This window comes from Dendrobium catenatum, unplaced genomic scaffold, assembly GCF_001605985.2.
Source record: "Dendrobium catenatum unplaced genomic scaffold, ASM160598v2 fragScaff_scaffold_621, whole genome shotgun sequence".
NCBI lineage: Eukaryota > Viridiplantae > Streptophyta > Magnoliopsida > Asparagales > Orchidaceae > Dendrobium > Dendrobium catenatum.
In genome coordinates, this window is record NW_021319083.1 from 23,058,582 (window position 1) to 23,075,912 (window position 17,331).

The 17,331-nt window shown below is 37.6% G+C and overlaps 1 protein-coding gene across 2 annotated transcripts in view; it reads left to right on the forward strand.

Moving 5' to 3' along the window:
- Positions 1 to 2,138: 2,138 nt before the first annotated feature.
- LOC110112366 (GDT1-like protein 5) overlaps positions 2,139 to 17,331 on the forward strand; it is a 28,366-nt gene continuing 13,173 nt past the window's right edge. Inside the window, exons 1-4 of one of the 2 annotated variants that reach the window (XM_020844561.2) lie at positions 2,139 to 2,277; positions 2,390 to 2,458; positions 9,636 to 9,695; positions 9,785 to 9,832. In XM_020844561.2, coding sequence (XP_020700220.1) covers positions 2,257 to 2,277; positions 2,390 to 2,458; positions 9,636 to 9,695; positions 9,785 to 9,832 — 198 coding nt within the window. In that variant the 5' untranslated portion in view covers positions 2,139 to 2,256. Of the gene's footprint in view, positions 2,278 to 2,389; positions 2,463 to 9,635; positions 9,696 to 9,784; positions 9,833 to 17,331 lie in introns of both variants that reach the window. The other variant, XM_020844562.2, reaches the window with a different exon arrangement.

Below are 17,331 nucleotides of genomic sequence, written 5' to 3' on the forward strand. Positions count from 1 at the left end.
AAGCCTCAGAGGGGAAGTCTTGGAAATTCATTAAAGTTGTTGTTCAATTTTAATTCTATTGTTGCTCCAACTAGATATGTTGTTCAGTCTCTGTTATTTTTCTCTGGGTATTATTATTATTCTTCCAGCTCTTCGAGCTGTTATTTTTTTGATCGAATCTGTTGTCTGCTGGTGTGCCGATATTTGCTATATGATGTTTATCAAATTTTGATATTGTAGGAATTTTTTCTAGCCTTCGAACATGATGATATTCCCTTATCTCCATACCTTTTCCCTTTGGATGATCCTAGTGGCAACCATGGGAATTGCTCCTTGAAGAAGCTAAACACTTACACTCTTTTATCTGAATCCAAGCTTATGGAGCTCCTTTTTTGTTTATATCATTTGAGACGTTATACTTTTTCTTCATTTACCTGACAACAACACTTTATTCTGTTGAGATAGCGGATTTCTATTTTTATGATGTACTATACTTTCTTAATCGAGCCTAGCCGCTTATGAAGTTTCTCTTCCTTCTTTTTCTCATTATTGTTGCGTCCTGAAGTATTCGCGACGGTAGAGAAATATATAGTTTAACGTCTTAGCATTGTACGAAGATCCAGCACACAATCAGATAAGTGAGAGGGTGTAGCATTCATAAGAGACACCAGAGTTTTTATGTGAAAAACCCCTGAAAAGGGGGAAAAACTATGGGGTCTGGCCCATTTTGAATGAATCCACTAGTATTTGTAGTCGATTACAAATGAGGCCTTCTTAGGGAGAAGGCCTTGGCTTAATGTCACAAATGTACATCATATAGAGTGTATTACATGTGGGAGTTACAATATATGTATTTATTTTGTCAACATGACCATAGTCGATAGGAAGGAGGTCGGAAAGACCGTTGTCTGGTGATGGAGGACGGAAGGACCATAGTAGGTGATGGAGGTCGGGAGGACTGTAGTCGGCAGGAGACCGGGGTCTGAGTGATCGTTGTCTGTTGATGGAGGTCGGAAGGACCATAGTAGGCGATGGAGGTCGGTAGGACCGTAGTCGGCAGGAGACCGGGATTTGAAAGATCGTTGTAGTAGGGTGATACTTTTATAGAACTCTAGGCATTAGGTAGTGGCCCAGTAGAAGTCTGGGCATCAGGTGGTGTCTTGGTTGAGCACAGGGTCTCAAGTGGCTGTTCGGCGGAGCGACGACGTGAGGTGGTGGTCCGATGGAGGTGAAGGCCTTCGGTGGTGGTCCGACGAAGGTGAGGGCCTCTGTCAAAGGTGAGGGCCTCTGGCAAAGATGAGGGCCTTTGGTGAATGTGAGGGCCTCTAACAAAGGTGAGGGCCTCTGGCAAAGGTGAGGGCCTCAGGTGCTGGTGAGGGCCTTTGGCAAAGGTGAGAGCCTTTGGTGAAGGTGAGGGTCTCTAGCAAAGGTAAGGGCCTTTAGTGAAGGTGAGGGCCTCTGGCGAAGCTGAGGGCCTCATGTGGTGGTCCGACGAGGCTCCAGCGGTGGTCCGGCGAGGCTCCGGCTGTGGTACGGCGAGGCGCCGGCTGTGGTCCGGCGTGGCTCTGACGGTGGTCCGGCGAGGCTCCTGCGGTGGTCCAGCGGTGGTCGAGGAGGAGCTTCTTCCTTCTCTTCCTTCTCTTCTCCTCTTCTCTTCTTGCTTGGGTCCCCATTCAAGAGAAATGAGCATTTTAAAATTTTATATGTTTAAGAAAAAATTTAGTCAAAAAAATCAAACATATAAATCATTTCTTAATATATAAAAATAATATACAAACTTTAGGTAGAGGAGAGAGGCGACAGAACTTTTATCTCTCTCCAGCTTTTTTTTCTCTGCAATCTTTCTTTCTCTCTCTTATCATTCTACTTTTTCTCTTTCTACTCAAACACGCCAAACAAAATGGCGTATTTAGAATACGCGCAAAACTATGACGTATTTTGAATGCGCTAATTATGTTAGCGAATTTGCTTCTTTTTAAATTATTAACTAAGTTTGCTCTTTTTGTTAATTATTATTATTAGCATGCTCCTCCCTAAAATTACCCCTTGTGTATTACTATGTACCGGATGACGTGACACGCTCTCATTTTTCTCTAAAAGATCTGATATGCGCAGAGAATAATTTCTTTCCATTGACTTTAATACAGCCCTACATATATCGCTGCCGTCGATCTTCCGTTCCGCAGGTTCAAATCCTCACCGCTGTTCCAGCTAACGCCTCTCCTTTCAGAGAGCATTAAGGGGAGACGCAAGAGTCAGGAGCTCGGATCTTAAATCATGGAATCTTCTCTGCTCGCGGTACTGTCTCGAGCCGTAAATTTGTTGTTGATTGCTTTTTTCAGCTGTCGATGCGGTCAACTAAAGTTATATCTCTCTTTATCCTTTTGTTTTGTGTTGATAACGTGATTAGGGTTTTACCAAGTCGCTGGCCATGACGGTGTTGTCTGAGATCGGAGACAAGACGTTCTTTGCCGCTGCGGTGGGTGAGCTCGTGCCTCCTCTGTTTGTTTTAATCTAAACTAGATTGATTGGGTTGGTTTTTGTTTGAATGATCTATGAAAATTGTTATGCTTAAATCTGTTTGATCTTGCATCGATAAAAGATGTGGTTCTTTCTTTTTTTTTTCTTGCAACTAGATATCGGTTTCTAGTGGGCAACTGTTATTGTGCAATGCTTCAATGCTACCTTTGTCTGTATGGTAGTAGATTTATCTAGAAAGTTATTGTATTGTCATTTTTGAGTTTTTTCTATAGATTTTAGTTTGGATCTGTTCTTTTTTTGCAATTAGATAAGAATCCTCACCTTTGACCTTAACATTATATGCTTATGATTAGTGACTATTGACCTCTATTTTCACTTTTGGGTTTTTCTTTCTGTTGGCAAATATTTTGTTCTCTCGTTTGGCGGGTTTAGTTGGCTCGCATGGTCGACTTCTTCCATTGTCGATGAGTTGAATTTGACTCGGACATAGCCCTCCATATCCTCCAAATTAGTTTGATGGGATATTAGTCAAACTAATTTGGTTCCCTTTGGCCTTCTGCTCCTAACTCAACATCCTAAAGTTGTCAGTTTTAGGTCTCATCTTTTTTAATCCTTGTCGACAACTTGAAATGTTAAAGCTGCCAGCTCAATTTCTTTAGGTCAAAACTTTGCTGATCCCTCAACATACTAGCGTTGTTGATTTGTCTTCTGTCCAAACAGCTTGACCCCTTCCGATCGACATTTTTGGCCCTCTTGGTTATCTGTTAATACCTCAAAATTCTAGAGCTGTTGTGTTAGTGCCCTCTCCCCAACAAAGTCATCATCTTGGCGTTGCTAACAACTCGATATCATAGTGTTGTTAGCACAACTTGTTCATAGTAGCTTAGGTCTACCTCAAGTATGTTTATGCCTCCCTCCAGTCGGTTCCTTCTCTACACTTCTGGGCTTGGTCATTCCTTTCAAGCTTTAATCTTCCTTTGCCTGACTTTGAGTTCCTCTTAACATCCTAAAATTATCATCTTGTTGCTTTCTTCTAAGTCTGACATTGATCTCTTCGCAGTTCTTACTTACAGCTTGACGTTCTAGAGCTTTCAGCTTGCTGTTTTTTTTTTTTTTTTTGAAAAAGTTGCTAGCATCCTTCTTGGTGGCGTAGACTTCCTCATGGCGCATGTACATAGCTAGACATCATAGAGATGTTGGCTTGCCAAATTCCCTCCCAGCCAACTGTTTATTTCTCCTTGCCTTCTTGACAAGTCTAGACTTCTTTCTTTGCAACCATCCTTCTTGGCAAATTGCTGACATATTTCCTACCTTCTTACCCTCTATGCAAGTCAACAACATCTTCTCTGTAACTCGACCTAGTTGATATTAATGACTTTGATTCTTCTTGACTAATTGACACCCTTATTGAAAACTCGACACTTTTCCTCTCCGCTTTTCTTGACAACATGACACTCTGGTGTTATTGGCTCGACGTCAAATTTCTCTTCGCTTTTCCACCTTCTCGCCTTTTTGACATGTCGGTGACATCTGCTCATCCTTACCAATAATTTAATACTTTAGAGTTGTCTACTAGACATTGAAGTTGACGGTGTCGAATTCCTCCTTGTAACTAGCTCAACATCCTTGAGCTGACTACTCAATTTCCTTGACTAACAACATGAAAAATGCCATGACTTGTTACCTTCCCCATGAGACATGTCTCATCACCTCATTGACGGTGCCAGCTGATCACCCAATGGTTTTCCTTCTCATGTAAAGTTCACCGTTGACTCAAGTCTCACCTTGTAGTAAACTCTTTTTTTTATTTTGAAATGTCTTTAGACAACTCTTTAGGGTTCCGAGTATTTGCACCATCATGTGCCACGTGCCAACATGATTTGAGTCTTTCTCTATCTTGGAACAGTGATAAAATTTTAATGACTTTATCTTGGATCCTTACCCTAACCATTTTGTTGCCTAAGAATGAAAATATTTTCTTAGCAATTGTGATCCCTCCTTGAGATTCTGACTCCCTCCTAGGGATTTTGCTGCCCACTCCTTATTGTTTGTCATGCTTTTTAAAAGTGTCAATAAGCAATTTGCCAGAGATTCTGAGATCTTGAGCTTTCAGTCTTCTTAGTGTTATTCTTCTAACATAACTACTCCTACTTGCTGCACCCCTTGGCTTTGCACTAGAGCTAGTAAGACATCTTTTAGTCTGACTCTCAGTAGCTTCTGAGCACTCTCCCTCTTGTATTTAGTATAAACCACTAACTTGAACAATAGAAGCATCAACCCTTTGACATCTTTAAACTCATACTTGTGAAACACATGATCTCTTGACACCTACCCACTCTTCTCTCGAGTGTGTGTTTCAAGCCTTCCTTTGTCTTCTCAAGAGCTTCACTTGGATGGCCCTTCCTTAGCAACTATTTCAAGCCTTCTCTCGAGAGTGCGGCTTGGGCCTTCCTTTGATCAGCTACTTCTTAGTATCCCTAACTCTGAGATTGGCATCGCTTCCCTTTAGCTCAAAGTGGATAGCTTGACATCTTAAGGTTGTCGGCTTAATGCCATTTCCTAGCGAACTCGCCTACTTGATCATTATCAATAATTTATTATCTGAGAATTGTTGACTCAACCCTTCATTTACAACATTTTACTTCTTGGCCCGAAGCAAGCTTCCTCGCGACACTCACTGACAACTTAATATCCTAGAACTGTTAACTTGCTTATTTTCTTCTTGGCTTGGCATTGACTTCCTCTTGGCACTCACCAATAGATCGACATCTTAGAGTTGTTGGCTTGTAGACTTATTCTTGGCAAAGTTGTCGACATTCTTCTTGGTATAGCTTTTAGAGCTATGTATAGACTTTTCCTTGCTGAACTGAACCAGTTTGGTTCATTTGTTGAACCGATCGGTCTAAAACTAAATACAAAATAAAAACATCTATTTAATAATACATAGGCCTGCTTAAAAAGAAACAGTGGTTTAAATAATGCTGAATCAGACCCCACTAAAAACTAGCAGAGTTATAATGGGGGCCTAGGGGCACATGCCCCCACTGGCCCATTCTTGAAAAAGCCCACTAGAATTTATCACCCACTGGCCCATTCATGAAAAAGCCCACTAGAGTTTATTTTAAAAATTTTATTTCACTTATAAAGAAAAAGAAAGTTGGATTTTAACCCAAAACCACTTGTTCGCATGCCAACAAGTTATCTGTGGGGCTACACTGCTACAGAGCAGGTTTTGTTCAGGGATAACCATTTTTACTTAAATTATAATTAAATGCTATAAAAATAAAAAAAAATCTTTCATGTAAATATTTTACGGGACATAAATTTGTAATCTCTGTTTAAAATTGCCCAATAAGAGGCACGCCTCTGAGCAATTTGACCAAAAACCGCCTCAAGGCTTACGCAATTCCTCTCCTGGCAGAGGCGTACGCCTCACTTGGACTGAGGCACGCCTCAGAGGCGCAATTGCGCAATTCTAGCTGAGGCGTACGCCTCAAATATATGCTCAAAACCGCTCAGTACATGCTCGGTACCGCTCAGTATATGCTATTCATCATCTTTAGTAATAGTTGTTAGTGTTAGTCTACTTCTTCATGAGTGCATGTTTTGATTGGAAGACATTGGACTTTATAGGAGGGAGGAAGGGGTGAGAAGATTCCCTTGAAGACCCATTTAGTGATGGGACATGATTAGATTATATATGTTCTTTCTTAATTATACTTTGGGAGTTTGATAGACTAATATATTGTGGTTTTGTACTTTGGGACATGATTTTATTGCATCTATTTTCTTACTTTCTCCTAATTTTAATTGTCATTTAGATGTTTTTATTGTATGATAGAATCTTACTATTTTTTACTTGCTAAAACCCTTAAATTCTCATTTACGCAATTCTTCGTCGGTGAGCGCCTCACACCGCCTCGAGACTTACGCCTCGCCTCACGGACGAAAAACGACTCGAGGCTTATTTATGCAATTTTAAACCTTGTTTGTAATTAATAACTTTATTCTGAAATGTCATTTTTAGAAAAAATCAGAAAATTGCAACATAAAAATCCTATATATATATATATATATATAAAGACAAGTTATATGTTTGTTATACAACAACAACATCAAGCCTTTATACCATTATGCCGGGTCGGCTACATGAATTTTTTTTTTTCATTGTGTCCTGTTAAACATCAAATCTTCATTTAAATTTAATAAAAATTATTATTTCTAATATTTTCTAGCAAAGTTTTTTAGGCCAACCTTCACTTTTTTTAACATAGGCCAACTCCAATACATCTACTCTCCTAACCGAGTCATCGGAAGGCTGATATTTTTTCTAAACCATCTAAGACGACTCTCTCTATTCTTATATGCCATTGGAGCTATTTTAACCCTTTCACGTACATACATGTTTCGATTTTGTCTCTAAGAGTGAGGCCACTCCACTCATCCACCTGAGCATTCTCATCTCTATAATACTTAGCTTAATTTTATGCTTCTTTTTTAATGGCCAACATTTTTGCGTCAGAAAGCATTGCATGTATTACGATTATCTTATAGAAATTTTCTTTAAGTTTGAGGGGTACTTTTCTATCATACAACTGGTTGGATATATACCTCCACTTCAACCATCCTACTTGAATTCTACTAATAATATCCCCATCTATTTCACCATCACTTTGAACAATAGATCGAAGATAACTAAAATGTGTACTCTTATTAATAACATCATCGCCCAAATTGACAATCCTCCCACTAGATCTATTACTATTAAAATTACACTCCATATATTCGGTTTTAGATCTACTCAAACGAAAACCTTTAGACTATAAACTTGACCTCCATAATTCAAGTTTCTTTTAACTCCCTCTATAATCTTACCAACAAGAAGAATATCATCAGCAGAAAGCATACACTAGGAACATCCTTTTGTTAATGTCTAATAAGAACATGCATGACTAAAGCAAAAAGATATGGGCTTAAAGTTGATCCTTGATTTAATCCAACTAAAATATAAAAATACTTGGTCAAACCACCTTGTGTTTGAACACAAGTAACAAAACCTACATACATATCTTTAATAACTTGAATATAAGCATTATTAACTACTTTCTTTTCTAGAACTTTCCATAGCACTTCTCTTGAAACTTTATCATATGCTTTCTCTATATCAATAAATATCATATGCAAATCCTCCTTATTCTCTTTATACTACTCCATCAAACTTCTCAATAAATGTATAGCTTCCATAGTAGACCTATCCAGAATGAATCCATATTAATTTTGAGAAACTTTAGTATCACGTTGTAACCCATACGGCCATACTCAATAACTCTCTCCGACAATTTTATAGTATGACACATTAACTTAATTCATCTATAATTTGTACACTCTTGTGCATCACCTTTATTCATAAAAATAGGAATCAACACACTTCTTCTCCACTCATCTGACATCCTTAATTACATTGAAAAGTTTTGTAAGCCAAAAAATTTATTTATCTCCTAAGCATTTTCACACCCCTATTGGAATATCATCAGGTCCAATCGTTTTTTCACATTTCATTTTCTTTAAGACCTCTCTAACTTCGGTTTTATTAATACAACGATAAAAATAAAAATCTCTATTTTTATTTAGGGTGCTAAGTCACCAAAGTCAATCATGGTGACGGGTCCAAAGATGATGGAAATTGGTGAACAAGAATTGGTGCCTGGAGCAAGACCTGAAGGAGAAAAAAAAGGAGGAATATGTATTTGAAAACATAAAATTAGTAATAAGAATCAAATGAATGGAGAATCTGATGCAGTCTTGAAAAGAAAAGGATAAAAATTGCAAGAGGTGGAAGACCAGCTGATGACAAGGATATTCTTGAATGTGAAAAACTGCAGCTCTTTGGTCTGGAAAACTGCAGGTCTTGTAATAAAACTGCAGTTCTTGAATCTTGAGGCAAACCACGCCGGAAACCAAGTTGAGAAAGACAGATTATTGTTGAAAATCAATTGAGCGACAGTTCCGTTGGCATGAGGAATGAATAGCGGCTGATGATGCAGGAAAAAAATCCAAAACTCAAGCAGAAAAGGGCAGCTGGACGAGTGGTAAAGGAAACAGCAGGAAGGCATGAAACAGATGCCTGCAAGAAAGCTAGCAGATCGCTGGGATGTTTTGCGGACTGATGGGACAATTTGATTTGCGGAGTATGGGCAGCCAGCTAAGATGAGTGGTAAGGAATGGAGGAAAGATTGGAACGTGAGCACCAATTTGTTGTGCTTCTTGATGGCTCAAGAAAGGAAGAACATATTTTTGAGTAGGTGTAAACTCCAACAAGAGAAGGGAGGGGAAGGAATGAAATTCCATAAAAAAAAATAATTACGGCAGATTTACGAGCTATTTATAGACTTTTCCTACCTAAACTCAACAGATTGGGTTCATTTATTGAACCGGTTGGTCTAAAACTAAACACAATATAAACATATCTAATTATTAATACGCAGGCTTGCTTAAAAAGAAACATGTGGTTTAAATAATGCTGAACAGGACCCCAAAAAACCTTTGAACTTGGTGCATATCCCTGAAGCATTGTATTTGGCTTTCTTCCTCTTCGACATTCAACCTCATGTGCATATTGTTGTCTTTAAGTACTTCTAAGCGTTTAGTCCAATCTTTACATTGTTCATGCACAGTACTTGTTTCTAGTTGAACATGTTGTTGCTTAACAGATACCTTGTTTGAAATTGATAGCATTGATCAAATTAATTGTAGGTTGAACTTTTGAGATTGCTAAGATTATCTCGGTAGATAATTCTCAGCTAGATCAAGCGTTCCTCGGCTTTTCTTTCTCTTCAAAATTTGGGATTGAAGAGATTGATAGGACTCTTGTTTGTCTAATTATACAGTTATTCATCCTTGTTTGATTTTAATATCTATCGTGAAGCTTTCCTAAGGTAATGTTTTGAATGAGACTTTTGTTCCTTAAGTCTCTGCTTCATAACAATTCAACCGTATGTTTATTTATTTATTTATGTTTTTTGTGAGTAGATTCTCTTAACCCAGCACGTATATTATGTGGAGATTTTGCAACTGTCCGTATAGCATTTATATATTTAGAGTTCCTATTGCTTACTGCAGTGTACAAAATTTTCTTCTATGAGCAAATCATGATATTGGATTATCTGATATCTTAGATATTGGCTATGCGTCATCCCCGTAGGCTTGTCTTAGGAGGTTGCTTGACAGCACTGATTGTAAGTCGTATTTCACTTTTATCCCTCAATCATGTTAATTTTTGTGGGAGTTTGAGAGAAATATTTCTTTTTACTTGTTTGATTCACAGGTGATGACAATCTTATCAGTTCTTTTTGGTTGGGCTGCCCCTAACCTGGTAAGCAGATTGCTCCTGTTGAAGTTCTGCACTTCTATTTTTATTAACATATTGTTGCTAATCTTGATTTTTTATATTATTTATTAGGAAATGCATTTTATATTCGTTTTGAACCACACAGAGCTGTTCCGAATGTTTTTCAACTTCTAAAAAGAATTATCCTGAATCCTACCATGAGTTTCACTTTGGTCAATTTACCCTTAGCTATAGCAGGTTTTATTTCTGTTGACCTCACTGTCCGCTTGACCGTGCTGAATGGGATTCTTAGCCTCCAATCTCCTGCGGTGCTTTCTTCTGCGTCTTGCATTCATTTGTTGGGTTTGGTGAGGAAGAGTTAACATGCATGCAATACATCTTGATTTCTGCTAGCCCACTTGCAAGGAAAAAAAAAAATCCTGCCATCTTACCTGATAAACAAAAATATATTGCTAATGTTTGATTGAATTGCTTAATAATGTATATTATATTATAAGGCTTTTATAATTTTTTGTTTTCCAGTAAGTATTTGTGTATACCCTCCTGCCCCTTTTTGGACCAAGATGGGTGCATACATCTAGCGCTATCCCAAGAATTGAGTGCTTGAACCATTCCTATTAAGATTTATACTTGATAGACGGGCACATATAACTTGTTTCATAATATTGATGTAATCTAGCTGCAGGCTACTTGGGAGTAATTTTGATTTGAAGATGATGTACCGTTCCTTTTAATCTGACTATATGTTTCTTAACTTATAGTTGCTTACATACATGAGCTGCTACTGTTCTGTAATTATGTAATCCTAATGACAAATATTGCCACTATTACTTATTATTATTGAATGACTAATTTTAGATGCGGGATCCTATTGGTAAAAAATTGACCTTTTAGGTTTCATGATATTTTGTTGTTACATCATAATCCCGAAAAAGTTCTACATTTTACTAAATCAGGTTTATGTCTATAATTTTTTTTTCTTATATCTCATTCTTTAGTAAATATATCCAATGTGATTTGACCTATCAGATCTTAGCATCACTTGATCTTCTAGCATTACTAATTGATAATTATTAATTTCATATCCTCTAAAATTGCACATCACAAAATATTTCATCGTCTAGAAATTGCACAAAACAAAAGATCTCTATGACCAATTCAAACAAATATTGATTTAAGTTGATACTTAATATAATAGTATTGTGACTGAAAATTCCATCTCTTTCTTAGCAACTTACTTTTAATGCTTCATTGATTATTTAAGAAAAGTTTACCCTTCAACCTCTGTGATGTAAAAAAAAAGTAACTACTCGGGAATAGTTTTCTCAAGGTACATTTTAATTAGTTATTTCCTGATATCTAGACAATGTTTTATTTAGATTTGGGCCAAAACTTGCTTTGGCTGTAAGCTTTTAAAATTAATTACCCTCCAGTTTGTGGATGAGCACTCTCACTTAAGGACAAAGGGAGGATTTAGGAGGCATGTAGGAGCACGGACCCCCTCATGCCCTCACCCCAAAAAATAATTAATTTATGTGCTAGTACAATTTTTTTTGAGGTTGTTTAGGTTTAAATTTGAATTTTAACAATAAATATAGTTGAGTGGAGAATGGTTGCAGTGATTAAGGTGGATACGACTAAGGTCTCATGTATATCAATGGGCCCAATTTGCCAATGATTGAAAGTTTTGAATCGTAATGTCTAAGGAGCTTGATTAGCAACTATGGTTGTGATGGGGACAGCTCGTTTTTCCGTTCTTAATGTTTTATCTCGTCGTTCAAATTATTATAAAGATATAATTATTTGTTCTATCTAAAATTAAGCGTGCAAGCTTTCATTACGAAACCCATCATCGCATGTACGTTTCACATCAGGTTGACCTTATCTTACGCATTCCAACCAAATCATGTTGGAAACATATAATAATTTTCATATTGTGTTCATTGATCTATGGTGTAATTAGGATGAATGTGGCAATAAAATGTTGCAATTTATTGTTACTTTCATATGTCATATCTTCATGTTAGAGAGGTGTGAATGACAAGGAGATGAAACTTGCCTAGATATACCATTGGCTGAATTCATTTTTTAAATTAAAAATTTAAGCCTATGGGTAAGGGGCAACTATTTGGTATTTATACTGCAATATTTTTACTTTTCCTGTGTGAGACTATCCTAGTACCTTCACATACTTTAATAATCTGCCTTTCACTTGAAAACTCTTTATGGTAGCCATCACTCCCCTCAAATAGAGGCAGTTTCAACAGTACGAATTTTATGCATCAAATGCCTACACAATAATATGGTTCAAAGCACATGAATCACTAGATGTAGTCTAACTTTCAACTTTTGATACCAGTTGTTAAGGAGGTATGAATCAAAGGGAGACCACACATAGCAAATATACCTTTAATCAAACCTTTTTTCAACTCAAAAGGGTAAGCCTATGGGTCCTTTTGGTTTTTCTGTACCAACATTTTTTACCCATTTGCTGTGGGACTTCATGATACTCTCATGTGTCATAACATAACATTTGCAACTATGGGCAAAATAATGTCCTAGAACATTGATTTGGGAGGATTACCAAGAAGTTATGGATGTTGTAGAGTGTTTTTTATGTTGTAAATGTTTTCGAGTTTATTGATATTTTCCTTAGTATTTGTAACTAATGATCTTTATGAAAACAATACAATAGATTCAAGTGGGAGATCGAAGAATACACCTACTATTTATGTTTTTCCCCCTAGTTGCTCCTCAAATTGCTACCCTCTATTTAGTTAATAATTGATGGCTCCATCATCTCATGTTTGACATCAAAATGCGATTACCGCAACCTGTTAACCGAATCGCAAGGAATCGACACATGGTTATCACCACTCATTCTTCTATTGAAACGTGCTCGTTTACCACTTTATATCAAGTGGGAATCCCATCATGCAATTGGAGTTCATAAATATATCTTCTTCTAACTAGTAAGAGGGGTACACATTGAGGTTGGGCGACTTAGGGGTATGATTTTCTAATGCAATTAATATGATATACAATATGTTTTCATTGAAAGAAAATATGAGAATTACATATCGCAAGTTACCAAATAATCCAGCAACTTATTTTTTTAATTAAAATAAACAACACAAGAATTTGAGGCTATTTGGTAATAAATTGATTGAAAATTTTACTAAGAAATTAGAGTAAAAATAGACCAACATACAAATAGAATTAAATTTCATAAATTAGACTTTTAAATTTTTATCAAAATCAGGGAGAATTAAACAATTCAATATCAAATTATGTAGTTGAAATGTAATAAAGATTGAATTTACTAAAGTAAGAAAAACCATGCCTCATGCTGGTACAAGGTCAGGATTTTTTCTAGAATTAGGTAGTTCGACTTGTATTACTTAAAAGAATTATATATCCAGCTTACGCCTAGCCTTACGGATGAAAAATGCCTCAATACCTAATTGTGCAATTTTAAATCTTGCTTGGGCTAGTAGATAAAGTTGACACATGACCGAAGTTAATTTAAATATAATTTAATCTAAAAAAAGAATTCTCACTTTTAAGTTAAATTCCATAATTGGTTATGGATACACTAGCCAAATTGTCAGCAAAATGAACAAATTGTAAGTAGCACTGCTGTAGTAAATTGCCAACAAATTGTAAATAGCACTGCTATAGTAATCAACTACAGTACTTGCTATAATAACCCACAAGTCTCACATCAAACAACATTGCTCTACAACACAGGTGGAAATGCCACAATTAAAGAAGACCTAGAAGTCATGTCACCTCTATTATTTTGTTTGTTTTCTTTCATTTTTTTTCCTTTTTAACTTTGGGAACATAAAAAACCATTTAATTTCTAACCTTGAAATTTTGTCAATCAAGTAAATTAACTTAAAGTTAGGAAATAAAATACAATCTTTCTCGACTAATATAACCTTTCTAGACCATCATAAATGGTACGTCCTAAAATAAGTTAATTAATACATAAAATAAAATAAAATGAATCAACTAATGTAAAAGAAAACAAATTTCACAAAATTTAGTACTTTATGTGATGCTTTAAGTAGAATATGAAGTTTTCCATCACACAACCATGTACATACAAATATATTGCTGATACGCCACCCTCTTTGTAACAACTCTACACGTTATATTCTTTCGTCCCATAGCAAGGAGAAGTAGACTTCTTTATAGAATTTCTTGATTACGGTGCAACATTGTAACCTCTGCACAATGCATATATGCTAAAAAGTTGAACACACTTAACAATCGTTATTTTGAAATATTTCTTTCAGTGGTAGTGTGATTCTTTCTCACTCTCACTCTTCTTTCTGGAACTATCTGAGTTTGATGATTCTAGCTCCATTCTTGAGCATTCCCTCTTTGCTAAACATCATGAAGGTTGTTGAACGAAAAAGTATTATTCACATTTTTTTATGCTCTAATTGTGACAGTCAAGTTTGAAGGAAATTTTGAGATGGGGGCCATTTCATGACACTGCCACAATCACAAAGATGATTGATATTTAGATATAGCCCAAGTCACACTTTCCCTTCCCCTCTCAACCAGCAAGCCACCTAGTTGTTTTTCAACTATCCAGTACAAAGAATATTAAGTAGTATGCTTCTTTTTGTACTTCTACATGAGTATGCTTCTTTTCGTTCTCCTATAAACACTCAAATATATCTAGTCGACCCATTTCTACTTTATCAGCCTTGTTTTCCCTTCTTTAGCCATCCCAAACACTCATGCAAAGACCAACAAACAATATTCTTTCTCGATATATCATCAAAAAAAAAAAATGATATATATATGTATATGTGTTGATCGGGCATGAATCTCGAAGCAAAATCAAGTTGGAAACTTCGAAAACGAGATCAGAGACTATATGAACTCCGATTTCGGCAAACTTACAGTCGAACTGAACGTATCAAAAATACATACCCAACGACACCAAATTTGGCTCAATCTGAGCCCAAATGAGTCCAAATTAAAGACCCAAAGTGCATTTGGAAGGTTCAATCCATAATTTGGATTACCAAATAATTTCCAAACGTGACATGCTTATAGCGAATCGAGCGGCTCGACGTGACAAATCCAACGAGCCCAAGTTCGCCAAATTCTGATATCATTAAGACATTCAAATGTCTAATAAACGATCTATGATCAAGGGATTCAACATTGGCCGTCCATTCAAACCACTCTCAATTTACCCTTGATCTTCCTTCTATTTACTGGTCATGACTCTCAGAAAATTATAAATAAACCCCTCATTTCTCATAGAAGGGGACCCCCAAAGGGGAGGAGGAAGGGAGCCCAAGCAAGAAGAGAAGATAAGGAAGTAGCAAGTGAAGGAAGAAAAGTAAGAGAACTCTTTTGACACCATACTCTTCCTCAACCACTGCCAGATTTCCACCCGGCAGCCTACCGACGTCGGAGTTCTGCCTGAATGCCGACTAACGCCGGATTTCTGCCTGACAACCGACCGACGCCGGAGTTCTGCCCGACTACTAACTAACATCGGAGTTCTGCTCGGCCGCCGACCTTTGTCGGAATTTTACCCGACGACAAAGTTTTGCTCATCGGCGGACTTCTGACCGTCACCGGACTTCTGCCCATCACCAAACTTTCGTCAAACTTTTACCCGACGCCAAACTTCCTCCTATCGTCCGACTTCTGCCCATCACCGGACTTTCTTTTGACTTCAACTCGACGCCAAACTTCCTCCCATCGCCGGATTTCTACCCGACGCTGGACTTTCGCTCGTCTCCGGACTTCCGCCCTCGCCAGAATTTCGTCGGACTTCTACCCGATGCCAAACTTCCGCTTGTTGCCGGACTTCTGCCTGTCGTAAGACTTTCTTCGAACTTCTACCTTATGCCAAACTTCCGCTCATCGCCAAATTTCTACCCGACGCCGGACTTCTGCTCGTCGCCGGACTTTCATCGCACTTCTATCCGATGCCAAACTTTTGCTCATCGTCGAACTTCCGACCTCTGTCGCCAGCCGAGTAGTCCCTCCTACCACTATCTCTATAATACAGTCTTTCCAACCTCCGTCACCCGCCGACTATGGTTCTACCGACCAAATAGATGTATCAATGGTAATTCTTTCAAGTCTCATCATGTAACACACGCTATATGATGTATATTTGTTACATCAGGCTATGGCCTTCCCCGAAGAAAGGGCCTCATTTGTAATTGTGGGCTCCGAAAATTCGGCCCCGGCCTCCGCCCGCTATTGTTTGTGCTTTGCTTTTTCTTTTGGCGAGGGAGTTTTAACGGATATGTTCTGGGGTAAATTTTGGAAGGCATATGGGTTTGTAGATAAGACACTACCCAGAGATTTCGCTCTCATTTTGTGAGGACTTTTTTAACTAAGTTTTGATTTGCTATAGGCGCAAGCCCCTATAGTTAATTACCCCTCTCGATCACGAGAGAGAACTTTCGATTAAGGCTAATCATCGATCAGATATGTAGAGAATACATATTATCTGGCATATAATAGCAGCATGGATTTGGATATGGAGATTGGGTTTGAATTTGGGTATTTGGAAAGGCTTTGAATGTTTGATAGGAAATTTCATCACCTAATACTTGAAGCGGATGGTGGGGGAATGGATGATGGACCCGATTAAGATCCTATGGTTCCATTGTCCGGGGCCATCGTGGCCCCTGGTCTACTTAGTCAGAGGAGGTAGTCGACCCAACCTGACAGAAGTATCATTGTCGGCAGCCATGGGTTGCTTCGTCCAAGGGGACCTTGTAGACCTAGGGTGAATATTTGTCTAAGAGGACAAATTTAAATCCACCTTAGCTAACAGAGGGATTTGTACCCTATCGATCATATCCTATTGATTCATATCTCAAGGATTTAATGTCATTAAGGAGCGTATTAGCTCTGGCCATAACCGGTATTTCGTGGTGTCATTTGGCGGCAAAACCACTCGGTTCAGAGGGCCCCGGGTCATAACCGTTTATCCTGCGGTGCCATTTGGCGGCAAAAACACTGGTTAGAGGACACGTACCACATCCCTACTGGCAAGAGATTGTTTGAGAATGGATCCTAGTGATATTTTTAATTAGGCATTTGGCTCTTTGTGAGCTGAAGTGGTTTTTTTAATTTGTCCACCTTGACAAACTGTTGCGGAGGGTAGATGGATTTTGCTTTAAGTGGTTTTATGGATTTATTTCAATTTTAAATATTTTTTTATTTTGAAATTTTGAGATTTTTTTTGGATTTTTGTGGAATTTGGGATAGCATTTGAAAATATTTGGAATGGACCCCTCCGGTTGAGATTTACATTCAACACGGCCATCATCGGGGTGTTTTCATTTTCATTTGTAGTTTGAACCTTGTCAACTCTGTCTAGATGTCGACAGAGGATCAGGTTTCGTAGACTTTGTGTCTTTGTGAGTGAATTCTATTGATTATAGGCTTTGAAGGCCTAATATGAATGTATTAAAATAAATACACCGGTCCCCACAACCGTATATTTATTTGATGGTCTGAAC